The sequence below is a fragment of the Mobula hypostoma genome, chromosome 1, assembly GCF_963921235.1.
Source record: "Mobula hypostoma chromosome 1, sMobHyp1.1, whole genome shotgun sequence".
Classification (NCBI taxonomy): domain Eukaryota; kingdom Metazoa; phylum Chordata; class Chondrichthyes; order Myliobatiformes; family Myliobatidae; genus Mobula; species Mobula hypostoma.
Window position 1 is genome coordinate 255,472,464 of NC_086097.1, and position 20,457 is coordinate 255,492,920.

At 44.4% G+C, this 20,457-nt stretch overlaps 1 protein-coding gene across 4 annotated transcripts in view; it reads right to left on the bottom strand.

Moving 5' to 3' along the window:
- Positions 1-3,832: 3,832 nt before the first annotated feature.
- smarcc1a (SWI/SNF related, matrix associated, actin dependent regulator of chromatin, subfamily c, member 1a) overlaps positions 3,833-20,457 on the bottom strand; it is a 212,655-nt gene continuing 196,030 nt past the window's right edge. For 3 of the 4 annotated variants that reach the window (XM_063067509.1, XM_063067500.1, XM_063067494.1), the window contains exons 27-28: positions 10,107-10,286; positions 3,833-4,191 (exon numbers count right to left, since the gene is read on the bottom strand). In XM_063067509.1, the coding sequence (XP_062923579.1) occupies positions 4,118-4,191; positions 10,107-10,286 (254 nt within the window). In that variant the 3' untranslated portion in view covers positions 3,833-4,117. The remainder of the gene's footprint in view (positions 4,192-10,106; positions 10,287-20,457) is intronic. The other variant, XM_063067505.1, reaches the window with a different exon arrangement.

Consider the following 20,457-nt stretch of genomic DNA (forward strand, 5'->3'; position numbering starts at 1 on the left):
CGAATGATATTCACTGCCTCTCCTTTGTCCACCCTGATTGTTACATCCTTGAAGAATTCTAACAGATAAAGTCAGACAGGATTTACTTTTACAGAAACCATGCTGACTTTGACTTACTTTATCATTAGTCTCCAAGTACCTCGAAACTTCATAGAACATAGAAATTTACAGCACAGTACAGGCCATTCAGCCCATAATGTTGTGCCGACCCTCAAACCCTGCCTCCCATATAACCCCCCCCACCTTAAATGCCTCTGTATACCGTCTAGTAGTCTCTTAAACTTCACTAGTGTATCTGCCTCCAGCACTGACTCAGGCAGTGCATTCCACGCACCAACCACTCTCTGAGTAAAAAACCTTCCTCTAATATCCCCCTTGAGCTTCCCACCCCTTACCTACGCCCCCTCATGTTAGCCATTTCAGCAAAAGAGGTGGGGGCGTGGCACTGCTGATCAGGGTAGTGTCACGGCTGCAGAAAAGGAAGCGGTCATGGAGGGGTTGTCTACTGGATCTCTGTGGGTGGAAGTTAGAAACAGGAAGGGGTCAATAACTCTACTAGGTGTTTTTTTTATATAGACCACCCAATAGTAACAAGGACATCGAGGAGCAGGTAGGGAGACAGATTCTGGAAAACTGCAGTAATAAGTGTTATCATTATGGGGGATTTTAATTTCCCCAATATTGATTGGCATCTCCCTGGAGTGAGGGGTTTAAATGGGGTGGAGTTTGTTAGGTATGTTCAGGAAGGTTTCCTGACTCAGTATGTGGATAAGCTGACTAGAGGAGACGCTGTACTTGATCTGACATTGGAAATGAACCTGGTCAAGTGTCAGGTCTCTCAGTGGGAGAGCATTTTGGAGACAGTGATCACAATTCTATCTCCTTTACCGTGGCATTGGAGAGGGATAGGAACAGACAAGCTAGGAAACCGTTTAATTGGAATAAGGGGAAATATGAAGCTATTAGGCAGGAGTTTGGAAGCATAGATTGGGAGCAGGTGTTCTTGGGGAAATGTATGGCAGAACTGTGGCAAGTGTTCAGGGGATATTTGCATGGCATTCTGCACAGGTACGTTTGAATCAGACAGGGAAAAGATGGTAGGGTACAGGAACCGTGGTGTACAAAGGCAGTTGAAAATCTAGAATTAGTTGAAAAGAAAAGCTAAGGAAAGGTTCAAAAAACTTGGTAATGATAAGAGATCTCAAAAATTATAAGGCTAGCAGGAAGGAGCTTAAGAATGAAATTAGAAGAGCCAGAAGGGGCCACGAGAAGCCCTTGGTAAACAGGATTAAGGAAAACCCCAAGGCATTCTACAAGTATGTGAAGAGCAAGAGGATAAGACGTGAGAGAATAGGACCAATCAAGTGTGACAGTGGAAAAGTGTGTATGGAACTGGAGGAGATGGCAGAGGTACTTAATGAATACTTTACTTCAGTATTCACTACGGAAAAGGATCTTGGTGATTGTAGGGATGACTTACAGCGGACTGAAAAGCTTGAATATAGATACATTAAGGAAGAGGATGTGCTGGAGATTTTGGAAAGCATCAAGTTGGATATGTCACCGGGACCGGATGAGGTATGAGGTGAGGGAGAAGATTACTGAGCTTCTGGCAATGATCTTTGCATCATTAATGTCGTTCCAGAGGATCGGAGGGTTGCAGATGCTGTTCCCTTATTCAAGAAAGGGAGTAGAGAAATCCCAGTAAATTATAGAGCAGTGAGCCTTACTTCATTGGTTGGTAATTTGATGGAGAAAATCCTGAGAGGCAGGATTTATGAACATTTGGAGAGGCATAATATGATTAGGAATTGTCAGCATGGCTTTGTCAAAGGCAGGTCATGCCATATGAGCCTGACTGAACTTTTTGAGGATGTGACTAAACACAATGATGAAGTTAAGAGTACTGTATGTGGATTTCAGCAAAGCATTTGACAAGGTACCCCATGCAAAGCTTATTGAGAAAGTAAGGAGGCATTGCTTTGTGGATCCAGAACTGGCTTGCCCACAGAAGGCAAAGAGAGGTTGTAGACAGGTCATATTCTGCATGGAGGTCGGAGACCAGTGGATCTGTTCTGGGACCCCTTCTCTTCATGATTTTTATAAATGACCTGGATGAGGAAGTGGAGGGATGGGTTAAGTAAACTAATGGATGACACGAAGATTGGGGGAGATGTGGATAGTGTGGAGGGCTGTCAAAGGTTATAGCAGGATTTCATTAAAACACAGAAAACCTACAGCACAATACAGGCCCTTTGGTCCAGAATGCTGTGCCGAATATGCACTTACCCAGAGTTACCCATAGCCCTCTATTTTTCTAAGCTCCATGTTCCTATCCAGGAGTCTCTCAAAAGACCCCATCATATCTGCCTCCACCACCATTGCCCATTCTATGCACTCACCAATCTGTGTATAAAAAAAAAACAACTTACCCCTGACATCTCCTCTGTACCTACTTCCAAGCACCTTAAAACTGTGCCCTCTCGTGCTAGCCATTTCAGCCCTGGGAAAAAGCCTCTGACTATCCACACGATCAATGCCTCTCATCATCTTATACACCTCTATCAGGTCACCTCTCATCCTCCGCTGCTCCAAGGAGAAAAGGCTGAGTTCAATCAACCTATTTTCATAAGGCATGCTCCCCAATCCAGGCAACATCCTTGTAAATCTCCTCTGCACCCTTTCTATGGTTTCTATATCCTTCCTGTGGTGAGGTGACCAGAACTGAGCACAGTACTCCAAGTGGGGTCTGACCAGGGTCCTATATAGCTGTAAAATTACCTCTCAGCTCTTAAACTCAATCCCACAGTTGACGAAGGCCAATGCAGCATATGCCTTCTTAACCACAGAGTTAACCAGCGTAGGAGTTTTGAGTGTCCTATGAACTTGGACCCTAAGGTTCCTCTGATCCTCCACACTGCCAAGAGTCTTACATTAATACAATATTTTGCCATCATATTTGACCTACTCTGGTCAGACCCCACTTGGAATACTGTGCTCTTGGAAGACAGGTTCATCATTTGTTGAAAGTGACATCATAGGTAGATAGGGTTGTAAAGAAAGCTTTTGGCACGTTGGCCTTCATAAATCAACGTACTGAGTACAGGAGATGGAATGTTATGTTGAAGTTGTACAAGATGTTTAGCCAGTTTTGTCACATACCTACAGGAAAGATGCAAATAAGGTTGAAAGAGTAAAAAGAAAATGTACAAGGATGTTGCTGGGCCTGGAGGACCTGAGTTATAGGTTAGGGCTTTATTCCTTGAAACACAGAAATTTGAGAGGATATTTAATAGAAATTTACACAACTGAGGGGTAAGTTTTTCCACACAGAGTGGTGGGTGCATGAAATGCATTGCCAGTGACGATACAATAGGGTCTTTTAAGAGCCTCTTAGATAGGTACCTGGAGCTTAGAAAAATAGATGGCTGTGAGGTAGGGGAATTCTAGGCAGTTTCTAGAGTAGATTACATGGTCAGCATAATATTATGGGCCGTAGGGGTTGTAATGTGCTGTAGATTTCTATGTTTTGTGTTCTACCCTGATGTCAGTCCCTGATTGGAGCACTAACACTGGGCAGCAAGCCAGGCAGTAAGAGATCAGTCTCAGCTAGTGTTCTCTTGCAACTAAAAACCCAATTATGATGATGAGAATGAGATACCAGAAGAGGGAAGAGTAACTGGTATCCAAGAAGGAATGCTTTCAAGGTGAGAAAGACACTCTCTGCAACGAATAAACAACCCAATATGTTTCACAAAGATGTGGGGATGGAATTAGGGAAGAACTCAGCCAACATGAAACACACCAAAATGAGAGACAATTAACAACTGTTTTTTGTGGAAAAAGTGATTAAAATGTTTTAATTTTCTCCAAATTCTATTCTCCAAAAAGAAGAAAAATGCAATAAAAAGGGAGAGCAGAATCAAAATAGAGGAAAACATTTTGGAACTTGCTGTTTTCAAGAAGGGAGGTAGCTGGATAGAAATGTAGGAGACGGTTTTTTGGGTTTTACTGATCGTCGCCTACTGACAGTATCCCTGGTTACGGAGACTGATCGTCGCCTACTGACAGTATCCCTGGTTACAGAGAGTGATCATTGCCTATTAAGTCTCCATGGTTACGGAGCTGCCTGTGCTGCTGCTGTTGTTGTGGGAACCACCACAGAATCTGCCTGTACAGCTGGGCTTTGATCTGTGAAATCAAAAAGACAAGATCAAGTTTTTAACATAAAATAACAACATGTTCAAAAGGGGGGAAAATAAAGCAATTCACCCATATGATTCATTTTCCAAAAATTCCAAGATTACCCCAATTGACTCACATTCACTGCACAATTAACAGGATCATCATTTAACATCACGACTCTCTGCTTCCATCAAGTGGTTGAGGACATCTGCAAAAAGTGATGTCTTATAAGGGTGGTCTCTGTCATTAAGGACCCCCATCACCCAGGGCATGCCCTGTTCTCATTACCACCATCAGGAAGGAGGTACAGGAGCCTGAAAGCACTCACTCAATATTTCAAGAACAGCTTCTTCCCCACCGCCATCAGTGTTCTGAATGGACAAAGAACCCATGATTACTACCTCACTTTTTTTAAATATATCTTATTGCACATAAGATCAGAGATCAGTGTCCTCTTTCAATTAAAAACTCAATTATGATGATAAAAATGAGATATCAGAAGAGGGATAAATAGAAGAGTGGAAAAATTAGGCAGTATCTAGCAGGGGTTGACTGAGCGAGCCTTTTAGAAAGGAAATGAATGAATAGCAAGTGCAGGGGCAGCGTTTTTTATGAAAAATCTTTTGTAATATCTTTCTAAACAAGATGAGGCTGCTGAACAAGATAAGAACCCATGGTATTACAGGAAAAATAGTCACATGGATAGAGCATTGGCTGATTGTTCCCACTCTTTGCCTCCAGCCAAAGAGATCCTTTTGGGATTGGCTGTTAGTGACTAGTATTCACAGGGATCTGTGTTGAGACCACTTCTTTTTATGCAACGTGCCAATGATTTGGATAATGAAATTGATGTTTTGTGGCCAAGTTTGCAGACAATACGAAGATAGGTGGAGGGGCAGGTAATGCTGAGGAAGCAGAGAGGTTGCAGAAGGACTTAGGTTAGGAGAAAGGGCAAAGTGTCAGATGGAATACAGTGCCGTCAAGTGTATGGTCGTGCACTCTGAAAGAAGGAAGAAAAGCATAGACTATTTTCTAAATGGGGAAAAAATTCAAAATTCTGAGGTGCAAAGGGATTTGGGAGTCTTCGTGCAGTGAGGATGTAATGCTTGGGCTTTATAAGGTACTGGCCAGACTGTACTTGGGAGTATTGAGAGCAGGTTTGGGCCCTTACCTAAAAGGTGTGCTGGCATTGGACAGGGTACAGAGGAGGTTCATGAGAATTATTCTGGGAATGAAAGGGTTAAACTATGAGAAGCATTTGATGGCTCTAGGAGTATACCCACTGGAGCTGAGAAGAATGGGAGAGGATCTCATTGAAACCTACTGAATATTGAAAGGGCTGGATAAAGTGGATAAAGGGAGGATGTTTTCTATAGTGGGCAAGTCTAGGACCAGGCAGCATAGCCTCAGACTAGAGGATGTCAATTTAGAACAGAGATGAGAAGGAATTCTTTAGCCAGAGGGTGGTAAATCTGTGGAATTCATTGTCACAGATGGCTGTTGTGGCTAAGTCACTGGGTATATTTAAAGCGGAATTTGATTCCGAGCTCCATAGGGTTCTTGATTAGTCAGGGTGTCAAAGGCTACAGGAGAATGGAATTGGGAGGGATAACAACTCAGTGATGATGGAATGACAGAGCAGGTGCAATGGGCCAAATGGCCTAATTCTGCTCCCATATCTTATGGTGATATTTATATGGCTTGCCTCTGCATCGTTCCATGTAGTTCCTTATGTACCCTTGCAGTTCTTTCTACAACATTCATTACAATTGACAAAATATCTCTTACCTCTTTGGTCAATTTATTTATTATTAGTCTGAAGAACAAGGAGCTCAGACTATTCCATCACTTTCTTCAGGAGGCAAAAGCAATTTGGCAAGTCTCCTTCGAATGTGACCGATTTTTAATCAATGTACCAGAGAGAACACCCTATCTGGATGCATCACGGTTTGGTATGGCAACTTTTCTGCAGGTGACCGCAAGAGACTGCAGAGTTGTGGACACAGCTCTGCATATCACAGAAACCAGCCTCCCCACTGTGGATCCTATATACATTTCTTACTACTGCAGTAAAGCAGCCAGTATAATCGAGGACCCCACCCACCCCAGACGTTCTCTCTTCCCCTACCCCTCGTTGGGTAGAAAATACAAAAGTTGGAAAGCACACACCACCAGACCAAACATAGAACATAGCAGAGTACAGCACAGTACAGGCCCTTCTGCCCACAATGTTGCGCCGACCCTCAAACCCTGCCTCCCATATAAACCCCCACCTTAAATTCCTCCATATACCTGTCTAGTAGTCTCTTAAACTTCACTAGTATATCTGCCTCCACCACTGACTCAGGCAGTGCATTCCACACACCAACCACTCTCTGAGTAAAAAATCTTCCTCTAATATCCCCCTTGAACTTCCCACCCCTTACCTTAAAGCCATGTCCTCTTGTATTGAGCAGTGGTGCCCTGGAGAAGAGGCGCTGGCTATCCACTCTATCTATTCCTCTTATTATCTTGTACACCTCTATCATGTCTCCTCTCATCCTCCTCCTCTCCAGAGAGTAAAGCCCTAGCTCCCTTAATCTCTTATCATAATGCATACTCTCTAAACCAGGCAGCATCCTGGTAAATCTCCTCTGTACCCTTTCCAATGCTTCCACATCCTTCCCATAGTGAGGTGACCAGAACTGGACACAGTACTCCAAGTGTGGCCTAACCAGAGTTTTATAGAGCTGCATCACTACCTCGTGACTCTTAAATTCTCTCCATTGACTTATGAAAGCTAACACCCCATAAGCTTTCTTAACTACCCTATCTACCTGTGAGGCAACTTTCAGGGATCTGTGGACATGTACTCCGAGATCGCTCTGCTCCTCCACACTATCAAGTATCCTGCCATTTACTTTGTACTCTGCCTTGGAGTTTGCCTTCCAAAGTGTACCACCTCACACTTCTCCAGGTTGTACTCCATCTGCCACTTCTCAACCCACTTTTGCATCCTATCAATGTCTCCCTGCAATCTTTGACAATCCTCTACACTATCTACAACACCACCAACCTTTGTGTTGTCTGCAAACTTGCCAACCCCACCTTTCTACCCCCACATCCAGGTTGTTAATAAAAATCACAAAAAGTAGAGGTCCCAGAACCGATCCTTGTGGGACACCACTAGTCACAACCCTCCAATCCGAATGTACTCCCTCCATCACGATCCTCTGCCTTCTGCAGGCAAGCCAATTCTGAATCCACCTGGCCAAATTTCCCTGGATCCCATTGCCTTCTGACTTTCTGAACAGTAAGTGAACACCACCCACATAACAGGAGATTGCATCTGCCCTAAGGCTATTAACTAGTTCCCTAGTACGATACGATGGACTCTGACCTCACAATATAACTCATGATTTTCTATTTTATTGTTTACTTGCACTTACATATTGGTGGAGGAACTCAGTAGGTCAGCCAGCATCTATGGTGAGGAATAAACAGTTGATGGTTTAGATTGAGACCCTTTATTGGGACTGGAAAGGAACGGGGGTAGAAGCCAGAATAAGGTGGAAGGAGGGGAAGTTGGACAAACTAGCAGGTGTTCAAGTTCAAGGTCAATTGTCATTCAACCTACATGGATATTCATGAATACGGCCAAACAAAGCAGTGTTAGCTCCTGGGCCAAGGTGGAAAACAGTACTGACAGTCACACAGTTCAAGGCACATAAAGCACAGATAAGTACAGAGAAATACAGTCACACACAGATAGTCTCAGACCCTGAGTCTATGAATGTTGCAGCCAAACACTATACAGCTTGTTCTCTGCTGAACAGATGAGGAGGGACACCAACTTCAGCTTGGATGTCACACCACTCTGGTGGAGAGCATCAACTCCAACACCCCACTCCTGAGCAGCTGTAAACAGGCAACTCTGCCGCTTGAGGCCCAATCCTCACTATGGCTGAGGCCATGCAGCTCCACTGCCGTCCACCGATATATCAGCGAAGTGGACTGGCAGCGTTCTACATTAACAATGTCCAGGGTCTCGCGATCACAGGACTAAGATGAGAACTAAGATGAGAACTTGCTATTAGACTGCATACCATCTTTGTACACCAACTCCTTGGACGTGTCTCTAATGTGGGCAGTGGCACAATCCACACTGTCCGGCTCCTTCCAGTTCTCTGCCAACAAACTCGCCGGTTGGAACATCTGAAGGTACCTTAAGTTCTTAATGTTCAGTAGGGTCTTACTACCGTAAAAAATAAACTTAAAATGGACAACTCTTTGGTTGAATGCACTGCCATCTTACCGGAGGGGTGATAGGTTGAAAAGGTAAAGGATTGGCAAAAAAGGATTCTGATAGGAGGGGAGAGTGGACAAATGGAGAAGGGAAAGGAGGTGGGACACCAGGGAAAGGTGATAGGCAGGTGAGAAGAGGAGAAGAGGTAAGAAGCGAACCAGAGTGGGAACAGGGAAGGGAGAAGGTGAAAAAAATTACTAGAATTTAGAGAAATCTACACTCATGACATCAGCTCGGAAGCTATCCAGACAGAACTGAGAGTGGCCTCTTCATGATAGTCGTAATCATACTTTATTGATCCCAGGGGGAAATTGGTTAAATAGTAGAGGAGACCGACATCTTGGAATGGGAATTAAAATGGATGGTTACTGGGACATCCTGCTTTTTGTGGATACAGCAAAGGTGTTTGACAAAGTGGTCCCTCAATCGGCATTGGGACTCACCAATTTAGTGGAGCCCTAACCTGGAACACTGGATATGGTCAACGATTTACAACTGAAGGAGGGATAAACTGGCAAGGGAATCACAAAAGGAGTGATCACCTGGGGAAACCAGAGAGTGGAAGGGAGGTAAAGATGTGTTTGGTGGTAGGGTCCCATTAAAGATGCCAGAAGTCATGGAGAATGATGTGATGGATGCAGAGGCTCATGGGGTGGTAGGTGAGGCCACGAGGAGCTCCATCCCTGTTAAAGCGGCGGGAAGATGGGTGAGTGTGGACGTTCGTGAAATGCTGTGGTGATGGCAGCAATGGTGAAGGAAGCAAAACTCTGTTCTTTGACAGAAGACATCTATAATGCTCCGGAAAGGAAAGTATCATCCTGGGAACAGATGGAGGTGGAACAAAGGAACTGAGAAAAGAATTGATTTATTTATTTATCAACCATCGTTATTATTTTTATTTATTTAGTTATATTTATGTACTTTTTCACAAGAGATGGTGGAAGCGTCAGAAGACGATGAAGCAGCACCAATGCAGTCATCAATGTAGCGCAGAAAGAGTTGGGGAGCATCACCAAGGAATGCTTGGAATATGGACTGTTAGACGTAGCCAACGAAAAGGCAGGCATAGATGGGGACCTTGTGGGTGTCCACGGGCTACACTTTGGGTTAGGTGAATGTGAGAGAGAGAAATTGAAAGAGAATTCCCTTCCCTCTTCTTCCCTTCCTCACTCTGGCTCCAATCTTACGCCATTACCCCTCACCTGGCTTTACATATCACCATCCAGTTTGTGCTCCTTACCCTCCCCCCACCTTTTCATTCTGGCTAGTTCTCCCTTGACCCAAAACATCAACTGCTTATTCATTTCCAAAGATGCTGCCTGAGTTTCCCCAGCGTTTTGTGTGTTTACTCTGGATGTGCAGAGTAAATCGCCTGTGTTTGTGTTTACCTGCACTACACTTTGTCTGTAACTGTTACACTTTATTACTGTTTTACCTCAAGGCACTGTTGTAATGGATTGTATGAAAGCTGAGTACTATTTTCACTGCACCTTGGTGCATGTGATAATAATAATCTAGTTTACCAATTGATTAACCTCACCAATATTGGTAATCTTCAATCATACAAAATTATGTAAGTACTGTATAGCAAATAATGCATACCAAACTCAAGAGGAAGATTTTGTAGAGTACTTACACATGCCGTTGGTGGCAGCCACTGCTCGTGGGCCCATCATGTTACCAAGTGTTGGTGGAACTATACTTGGGTTTGGATGGGAAGGTGCACCCGAGGACATATTTGGCTGAAGATTGGGCATCATACGGCCAGCCATTGGTTGTCCTGGCACCATTGCCCCCGCACCAGGCATCTGACCTACTGGAAGATGAAAGTCACAAAGTACATTAGCAAAATTTACAAAAGCTCTCAAAATACATATTCATCAAGTACTTTAAAACTCAGTCAATAGATGTTACCAAATCCGATAGAAATTTTTGGACAAAAGCAATGTGCAGTTTAACATATGCTCTTCTCATAATTTCCATTTAGTTACAACGCAGGAAGCGATTGTTCAGCCAATGAGAAAACCCATTGTTTCTATTTCACTTATTTCCCTACAACGTGTTCTCCTACATTCCCATCAATTTTCCTGATTCCCTTGCCACTCAGCATGAGGAGCACTGTAAAATAACCAGAAGGAAAAGCAGTGGTCATAGGGAGAACATGCAAACTCCACAAAGACAGCACCAAGGATCAGAATTGAACGTGAATGACTGAAGCAACGAGGCTGATGCACTGGAGCAATATGTCTGCTAGGGTAACTCTGCAAGTCAGCTGTGACTGTACTGCTCCACTTGATAGATCCAATACCACTAGCAAAGTCAAATAAGAACAGCCTGACTCCAAACCAGAAAACTCATTAGCCTAGCTCCATCACCACTCAGCAAACCGCAACTGCCATTAGATTAGCTCCATCACCACTCAGCAATCTGCAAGGGCTGGCATTAGAGATTGGTCGGTATGATGCCGTGGGCATCACTGAGTCGTGGCTGACAGAAGGTCATAACTGATATCAAAGGATATACTTTAAATTGAAAGGACAGGCAGGAAGGCATAGGCAGTGGTGTGGCTCTGTTGGTAAGAGATGGAATTATATCTTTACATAGAGGTGACAGAGGATCAGAGAATGTTGAATCTTTGTGGGTGGATTTAAGAAACAGTACGGGTAAAAAAAAATTATGGGAATTATATACAAGCCTCCAAATAGTAGCCAAAATGTGGGGTTGAGGGAGCTGTAAAAGACATGTAATATGGGTAATGACACAATTGTTATGGGGGACTTCAATATACAATAGGATTGGGAAAATCAGTTTGGTGCCAGATCACAAGAGAGGGAATTTGTTAAATGCCTACAAGATGACCTTTTAGAGCAGCTTGTGCTTGAGCCTACTTGGAGAAAGGCCATCTTAGATTGGGTGTTGTATAATATCCCGGATCTTATTAGGGAGCTTAATGTGAAGGAACCCTTAGGAGACAGTGATCATAATATGATTGAGATCATACTGCAATTTGAGATGGAGAAACACAAGTCACATGTATCAGTATCGCAATGGAATAAAGGGAATTAGAGACATGAGAGAGGAGTTTACCAAGGTGGGCTGGAGGAGGATACTGGCGGGATGATGGCAGAGCAGAGATGGCTGAAGTTTCTGGGAATAGCTCACAAGGTGCAGGACAGATATGTTCCACAGAGGAAGAAGTTTCAAAAGTGACTGGGAAGTTGGATGATTGTGAGGCTCTTAAAATCCAACAAAAGGCAACTAAAAAAAAGCTATAAGGGAAAAGAAGAAATTTGAGGTCAGACTAGCCAATAGTATAAAGCAGGATACTGAATTTTTTTTCCAGTTTATATAAAGAAAAAAAAGGAAGGTGAGAGTTGATATTGGACCACTGGAAAATGATGCTGGTGAGGTAGTAATAATACCATAAGGCCATTAGACAAAGGAGCAGAAGTAGGCCATTCGGTCCATCGAGTCTGCTCCACCATTTTATCATGAGCTGATCCATTTTCTCCTATTTAATCCCACTCCCCCGCCTTCTCACCATAACCCTTGATGCCCTGGCTACTTAGATACCTATCAATCTCTGCCTTAAATACACCCAATGACTTGGCTTCTACTGCTGCCCGTGGCAACAAATTCCATAGATTCACCACCTTCTGACTAAAAAAATTTCTTCGCATTTCTGTTCTGAATGGGCGCCCTTCAATCCTTAAGTTATGCCCTCTTGTACTAGACTCCCCCATCATGGGAAACAACTTTGCCACATCCACTCTGTCCATGCCTTTTAACATTCGAAATGTTTCTATGAGGTCTCCCCTCATTCTTCTAAACTCCAAGGAATACAGTCCAAGAGCGGACAAACGTTTGTAATGGGGGATAAAGAAATGGTAGATGAACTTAATGGGTACTTTGCATCGGTCTTCACTGTGGAAGACACTAGCAGTGTGCCAGAAGTCTATGATTGTCAGAGAGTATGAGTGAGTGACATTATTATTACAAAGGAAGAAATACTAGGCAAACTCAAAGGTTTTAAGGTGGATAAGTCACCTGAACCAGATGTACTACATCCCAGAGTCCTGACTGAGCTTGCTGAAGAGAAAACAGATGCATTCATCATGATTTTTCAAGAATCATTTGATTTTGGCATGGGAGATTGCAAATGTCACACCACTCTTTAAGAAGGGAGGAAGGCAGAAGAAAGGAAATTATAGGCCAGTTAGCCCAACCTCAGTGGTTGGGAAAGTACTGGAGTAAATTAAGGATGAAGTTTCAGGGTACTTGGAGACCAATGATAAACAAGTCAAAGTCAGCATGATTTCTGTAAATGGACATCTTGCCTGACAAATCTGTTAAGAGTTCTTCAAGGAAGTAACAAGCAGCCTGGATAAACGAGAGGCAGTGGATGTCATTCATTTGGATTTTCAAAAGGCATTTGATAAGGAGCCGCACACAAGGCTGCTTAACAAGATAAAATCCTCTGGCCTTATAGGAAAGATACCGGCATGGATAGCAGAATAGCTGACGGGCTGGAGACAGTGAGTGAGAATAAAAGGAGCCTTTACCTGGTTGGCTGTTGGTGTTCCTCAGGGGGTCAGTATCGGGACCACTACTTTTCATAATGCTTGTCAATGATTTGGATAATGGAATTGATGGCTTTGTGGCAAAGTTTTCTTATAATAGAAGATAGGTTGAGGGGTTGGTAGTGCTGAGGAAGCAATGCGATTACAGGTCTCAGACAAATTGGAACAATGGACAAAGAAATGGCATATGGAATACAGTGCTGGGAAATACGTTAATGCATTTTGGTAAAAGGAACAATAGTAATGGACTATTATCTAAATGGGGAGAAGGTTCAAACATCAGAGGTGCAGAGAGAGTTAGGAGTCATGTAAGACTCCCAGAAGGTTAATTTACAGGTTCAGTCTGTCGTAAAGAAGGCAAATGCAATGTTGGCATTTATTTCAAGGGGAATAGAATATAAAAGCAAGGAGATAATGCTGAGACTTTATAAGACACTGGTCAGGTTGCACTTGGAGTATTGTCAACAGTTTTGGGCCCCATATCTCAGAACGGATGTGTTAATCATTGGAGAAGCCAGTGGAGGTTCATGAGGATGATTCTGGGAATGAAGGGGTTAACATGAGCAGCATTTGCCAGATTTGGGCCTGTACTCACTGGAATTTAGAAGAATGTGAGGGGATCTCATTGAAACCTACCAAAATGCTGAAAGAACTAAATTGGGTGGATGTGGAGAGGACATTTTGTGTGGTGGGGGTATCCAGAACTAGAGGCCACAACCTCAAAATTCAGGGGTGACCTTTTAGAACAGAAGTAAGGAGGATTTTTTTTAAGCCAGAGAGCAGTGAATCAGTGGAATGCTCTGTCACAGACTGTGGTGGAGGCCCAGTCTGTGGGTATATTTAAGGCAGAAGTTGATCACTTCCTTATCAGTCAGGGCATCAAAGGATACGGTGAGAACCGAGGTGTATGGGATTGAGTGGGATACAGGATCAGCCATGGTGGAATGGCAGAGCAGACTCAATGGGCTGAATGGCCTAATTCTGCTCCCATTCCCCATGGTCTTAGCCTAGATCCATCACCTCTTCGCAATCTGCAAGGGTTGGCAGTACACTCCCAGCTGGCCTTGACTATAGAAACATAGAAAATAGGTGCAGGAGTATTGTATTAGATTAGAAAAATCATTTCCACAGTGGATAGTAGTCTGGATTTTAGCCTGGGATTGCATTTCCAACCCTAATTAGAGAAGGCAGTGGAAATTTGGTGCCTTAAGGTGCCACACCGCCAGGTTCAGGAATGTTATTACACCCCTGAACTATCAGGCTCCAGAACCAGTGTGGATAACTTCACTTCAAATAATCCAACAAACTACAGAAATACTTTCAAGGGCTCTACAACATGTGTTCTCATTATTTCTTATTTGTTTGTTATTATTTTGTGTTTTTCTTTTTTGTATTTACACAATTTGCCATTTTATGCATATGGGCTGTTTGTCCATCTTTCTTTGTGAGCAGTTTTTCCATTGATTCCATTGTTTCTTTGTATTGACTGTGAATGCCCATAAGGAAATGTATCTCAGGGTTGCTTATGTTGACATACATGTACATTGATAATAAATTTACTTTGAATGTTGAAATTGGAAGTATGTCCTTCAAAAAGAGCCTGTAGAGAGCAGGGGTCATTGCAAATCTAATCAAATGCTAGAACGAGTTTGAGCAAAACCCATTCTTTGATTTCCTTCCAGTTTTTTTGATTTTGAAAACACAAGCTTAGCATCACCTAGTCACTGACAAACGGATTTCTCCCGCTCAAGAACAAGCAGTAGCTGGGTTACCCCGTACACACTGCAACAGATATTAGGCGTTTTCAGATTTATTCACTCTGGAGACCGTTTCTGAAAATCTCCGTTTTCGGGAGATGAAAATGCCGCTTTAGTGTGGACAGAGGGTCAAAACGAAGAGAAAAAGCTTTGTTTTCAAAATTATCTGGTGTAGTGTGGGTGCAGCCTTAGTCACATGGACATGGTTCCCAAGACTTAGCTATAGAATTTCTGCTTTGCAGTTTCCAATCTCCTCGATGTCACCTGCAGAAACTATGAATTCCTCTACTCACCCCATTGCATGGTACCGTCAATTTGGGGTACATACAATTTATGTTACCCGATGGTGAGATACATCCTAGGATGCGCACCATCAGTGATGTAATGTGGGGTCATTGGGTGTTCAACATCAGACACCTTCATCCAGGCGACCCAGACAGGGTCAATCAGGCATTCAAGCAAAACACACAAAATGTTGGAGGAACTCAACAGGCCAGGTAGCATCTATGGGGAAAAAAGGACAGTCGGTGTTTTGGCTCGAAACCCTTCGGCAGGACTGGAGAAAAAAAACGCTAGGCTATAGGTGAAACTTGTGGGGGGGGGGGTGGTGGGGAGGTGAAGCAAAGAGCTAGGAAGTTGATTAGTGAAAGAGACAGAAGGCCATGGATGAAAGGAAAAGGAGGGATGGGGGTTGAGAGGGAGGATGCAGCACCAGAGGGAGGAGATGGGCAGGCAAGGAGATAACATGAGAGAGGGAAAAGGTGAAGTGGGGGGGGGGGGGAGAGGAGAAGAGAGGCATTTGAGAAATGGATGTTCATGCCATCAGGTTGGAGCTACCCAAATGGATTACACAGCGTTGTTCCTCCTGCCTAAGTGGGCTTATCCCAACAGTGGCGGAGGCCATGGATGGAAATATCGGAATGGGAAGTCGAATTAAAATGGGTGGCCATTGGGAGATCCCACTTGATCTGGTAGACAGAGCGTAGATGCTCGGCAAAGCAGTCTCCCAATCTGCATCAGGTCTCACCAATATACAAGAGGCCACACCAGGAGCACCAAACACAGAATATGACCCTAACAGACTCACAGTTGAAGTGTCGCCTCACCTGGAAGGACTGTTTGGAGCCCTGAATGGTAATGAGTGAGAAGGTGCAGGGTCAGGTGTAGCACTTGTTCCGCTGGCAAGGATAAGTGCCAGGAGGAAGATCAGTGGGGAGAGACAAATGGACAAGGGAGTCGTGTAGGGCGTGATCCCAGCAGAAAGCAGAAAGTGGGTGCGAGGGAAAGACGTGCTTAGTGGTAGAATCCTGTTGGAGGTGGCAGAAGTTTTGGAGAATTATGTGCTGGATGTAGAGGCTGAAGGGGTGGTAGATGAGGACAAGAGGAACCTTAGCCCTGTAGAGTGGCAGGAAGATGGGGTAAGAGCAGATGTGCTTAAAATGGAAGAAATGTAGTTGAGGGCAGCACTGATGGTGGAGGAAGGGAAGCCACTTTTTTTGAAAAAAGGAGGACACCTCCTTCGTTCTAGAGTGAAAAGCCTCATCCCGAGAGCAGATGCACCGGAGATGGAGGAATTGAGAGAAAGGAATGGTGTTTTTTGTTTACAAGTAGCAGGGTGGGATGAGGTATAGTCCAGGTTGCTGTGAGAGTCCGATGGTTTATAATAGACATCGGTGGATAAGCTGTCTCTGGAGATAGAGACAGTGAGATTGAGAAAAGGAAAGGTAGTGTTGGAAATGGACCAAGTAAATTTGAGGATAGGGTGGAAGTTGGAGGCAAAGTGGATGAAATCGATGAGTTCAGCATGGGTGCAAGAAGCAGCACCAATGCAGTTGTTGATATAGCGTAGGAAAAGTGCGGGATGGTCACCAGTGTAGGATTGGAACATAGACTATTTCAGGTAGCCGACAAACAGGCATAGCTGGGACCCATGCGAGTGCCCATGGCTACCCCTTTTGCTTGAAGTAAGTGGAAGGACCCAAAGGAAAAATTAGAGTGAAGAAAAGTTCCACTAGGTGGAGGAGAGTGGTAGTTGGGGGGTCCAGAAAGAAACCGAGAGCTTTGAGGCCTTCCTGGTGGGGGATGGAGGTGTGTAAGGACTGGACAGCCTCAGTAAAAATAAGATGGAGGCCAGGGAACCTGAAATCCTTGAGATCAAGAACGTGTGAGGTGTCACAGATGTAGGTGGGAAAGGACTAAACCAGAGGGGATAAAACAGAGTCGAAGTATGCAAATATGGGTTCAGTGGGGCAGGAACAAGCTGAAACAATGGGTCTACTTGGACAAGCAGGTTTCTAGATTTTGGGTAGAGGCAGAAACGGGAGGTACAGGGTGTGGGAACTATGAGGTTGGTGGCAGTGGATGGGAGATCCCCAGAGTCAATAAAGTTGGCCAGCACTTCCCTTATCTGTGGGTTTGACGGTGAGGTTAGGATTAGTGTGGAGCGAGTGGACAACCAAGTGTTTGGAAGGAGTGAGGTTGGAATAGGAGAGAGGAGTGTTAAAGTCTGGATGGTTAATGTCCTGTCAGCAGTTGGCAATGAAAAGGCCCAAAAAAGGCAGAAGACCTGTGTGGGATGTCCAGGAAGAGGAGGAGGGGTCATCGGTGCAGGGTGGGGAGTCCTTGCCAAAGGAAGAGGCTCAGAGATGGAGGCAGTGGAAGAAGGGCTCAGCGCTGTGGCGGACAGAGGCGGCGACAAAGAGCTCAGCTCAGCGGAGCAAGTGCTACGCCTCCTCCCTCACAACCATTCAGGGCCCTAAACAGTCCTTCCAGATGAGGTGACACTTCAGCTGTGAGTCTGTTGAGGTTATCTACTGCGTCCAGTGCTGCCGGTGTGGCCTCCTGTATACTGGTGAGACCTGACGTAGATTGGGAGACCGCTTTGCCAAGCACCTACGCTCTGTCCACCAGAAAAAGTGGGATCTTCCGGTGGCCACCATTTTAATCCCACTTCCTACTTCGATATGTCCATCCATGGCCCCCTCCACTGTTGTGATGAGGCCACACTTAAGTTGAAGGAACAACACATTATATTCTGCTTTGGTAGCATCTAGGCAGAAGGCAAGACCATTGATTTCCCAAACTTCCTGTAATGACCCATGCCCTTTTCCCTCTGTCACCTTATGTCCTTGCCCACCCATCACCTCCCTGTGGTGCTACTCACCACCTCCCCCCCCCTTTCTTTCCTCTATGGTCTTCTGTCTCTTTCACCAATCAACTGCCCAGCTCTTTACTTCATCCTTTCCCCTTCAAGTTTCACCTATCACCTTGTGGTCCTTTCCTCGCCCCCACCTTTTAAATCAGCTGATTGTCCTCCAGTCCTGCTGGATTTTGGCCCAAAATGTCAACTGTACTCTTTTCCATAGATGCTGCCTGGCCTGCTAAGTTCCTCCAACATTTTGTGTGTGTTGCTCGGATTTCCAGCATCTGCAGGTTTTCTCTTGTTTGTGATCAGCATTATCTCCTTGATTTTATATTCTGGTTTGCCCTCATAGTTCATCTTTTCCTTTCTTACAGATTTTTTAGTTGCCTTTCGTTGGATTTTGAAAGCATCCAATCATCCAACTTTCCACTTACTTTTGTTACCTTATATGCCCTTTCCTTGGCTTTTAAGCAGTCCTTAACTTCCTTTGTCAGCCATGTTCGCCTACCCCTGCATTTGATAACTTCTTCCTCTGTGGGACATATCTATCCTGCGTTTGTGAAATATTCCCAGAAACCTCACGCTCCTCTGCTCTGCCATTATCCTCCTCCAATGCAGCTGGGCAAGCAATCCCTTTGCATATTAAAGTCCGGGCGGCAACTAATTAATTAGTTTGTTTATTTTGGCTTTTTTTCTTAAAGATGTGCTGAGTGCGTCCTGGCTACCACTGCACTGTTGCATTCTTCATGGCAACGTATCAGTCCGCAGCCCGGAGGTTGGGGTGGTGGGACACTAGGCTGTCATCTCATTGTCGTCTGTTTCCATCAGGGCAGGCAGGTCATCTTCTTCTATGTCTGCCTGCCTCGATGTCGAAGGTCAAGGTTCGTCGCCTGCTGTGGCTGATGTGGAAGGCTTGAAAAACGACAGTATGCTTGACTGCTTAGCCTCGCGCATTTTTCTATCATACAGTTCTTTGTAAGCACTCAAACCATCTTGCAAATATGATCTAAACCTACGTACCCTTTCAAAATTAAAGTCGTACTTTTCTGCAATCATTGTTGTCAATTGCAGCGAAAATCTCATGCAGTTGCTTCACGTTCAGTTCCTGGATGACTTCACTTTCAGTCCGTTCGCTACTGCATTCGGTTTCGATTGTTATCCTTTCCTCTTCCAATTCCATCAGCTCTTCATCTATCAGTTCTTAGTCATGGGATGCCAAAACCTCTTCAACATCACCTCCTTCAACTTCCACAAGCCAAACTCACTTCGTTCTTACTTCGTTCACCACGATCGAAACACTTAATTATGTCTAGTTTTATGCTAAGTGTAACACCCTTACGAGCTCTTTTAGGCTTTTCCGATACCTTCGAACTCATCTTGCTAACAGATGCTCAAAATAAATCGACATAAAGCACAGATGCTCACAGGCACGTGTTTAAGCAATGCCGGCTAGATTGCAGTTCCGGGGAGGAGCTTGGTTGCTCAGGGTGCACGGTGCCTTTTCCACATGTTGTCTTTTCTCTTAACAGTGAAAACACCTTCTGTTAGCGAAAACAGGTAACTAATGTCGGTCTTTCGTAACAGCGAGGTGTCGTAAAGTGAACATTCGAAAAGCAGGGGACACCTGTAGCAGATAAAGTACAGTTTCTCCTCTTGTAGGCTTATCTACATATTGTGTCAAGAAACCTTCCTGAACACACTTAACAAACTCCACCCCATCTAAACCCCTCACTCTAGGGAAATGTCAATCAATATTTGGGAAATTAAAATCTCCCACCACAACAACCCTGTCATTATTACTCCTTTCCAGAATCTGTCTCCCTATCTGCTCCTCGATGTCCCTGTTACTATTGGGTGGTCTATAAAAAACACCCACTACAGTTACTGACCCCTTCATGTTCCTAACTTCCACCCACAGAGACCCCCTAGACAACCCCTCCATGACTTCCTCCTTTTCTGCAGCCATGACACCATCTCTGAACAACAGTTCCATGCCTCCCTCCCAGTCCTTTCTGAAACATCTAAACTCTGGCACTTGAAGTAACCATTCCTGCCCGGAGCCACCCAAGTCTCTATAACAGCCACATCATAACCACGCTCTAAGCTCACCCACTTTGGTCATGATACTCCGTGCATTAAAATAGACGCATCTCAAAGCATCGGTCTGAGCATGTCCCTTTTCTATCACCTGCCCATCCTCCCTCTCGCACCGTCTCCAAGCTTTCTCCATTTGTGAGCCAACCACCTCTTCCTCTGTCTCTTCAGTTCGGTTCCCACCCCCCAACAATTCTAGTTTAAGCTCGCCCCAATAGCCTTAGCAAACTTCCCCACCAGGATATTTGTCCCCCGGGATTCAGATAACCTCGCTTGATCCTCTGCCCTGCTCTGACCTATTATTTGCCCTTCAGACTGCTCCAACATTAGCCCTAGGAATAATATCTCATCTTCCTTTTCAGGACTAAAAGCTAACATCAAAATGAGATTTATGGAGTTATTCCCTCCACAATG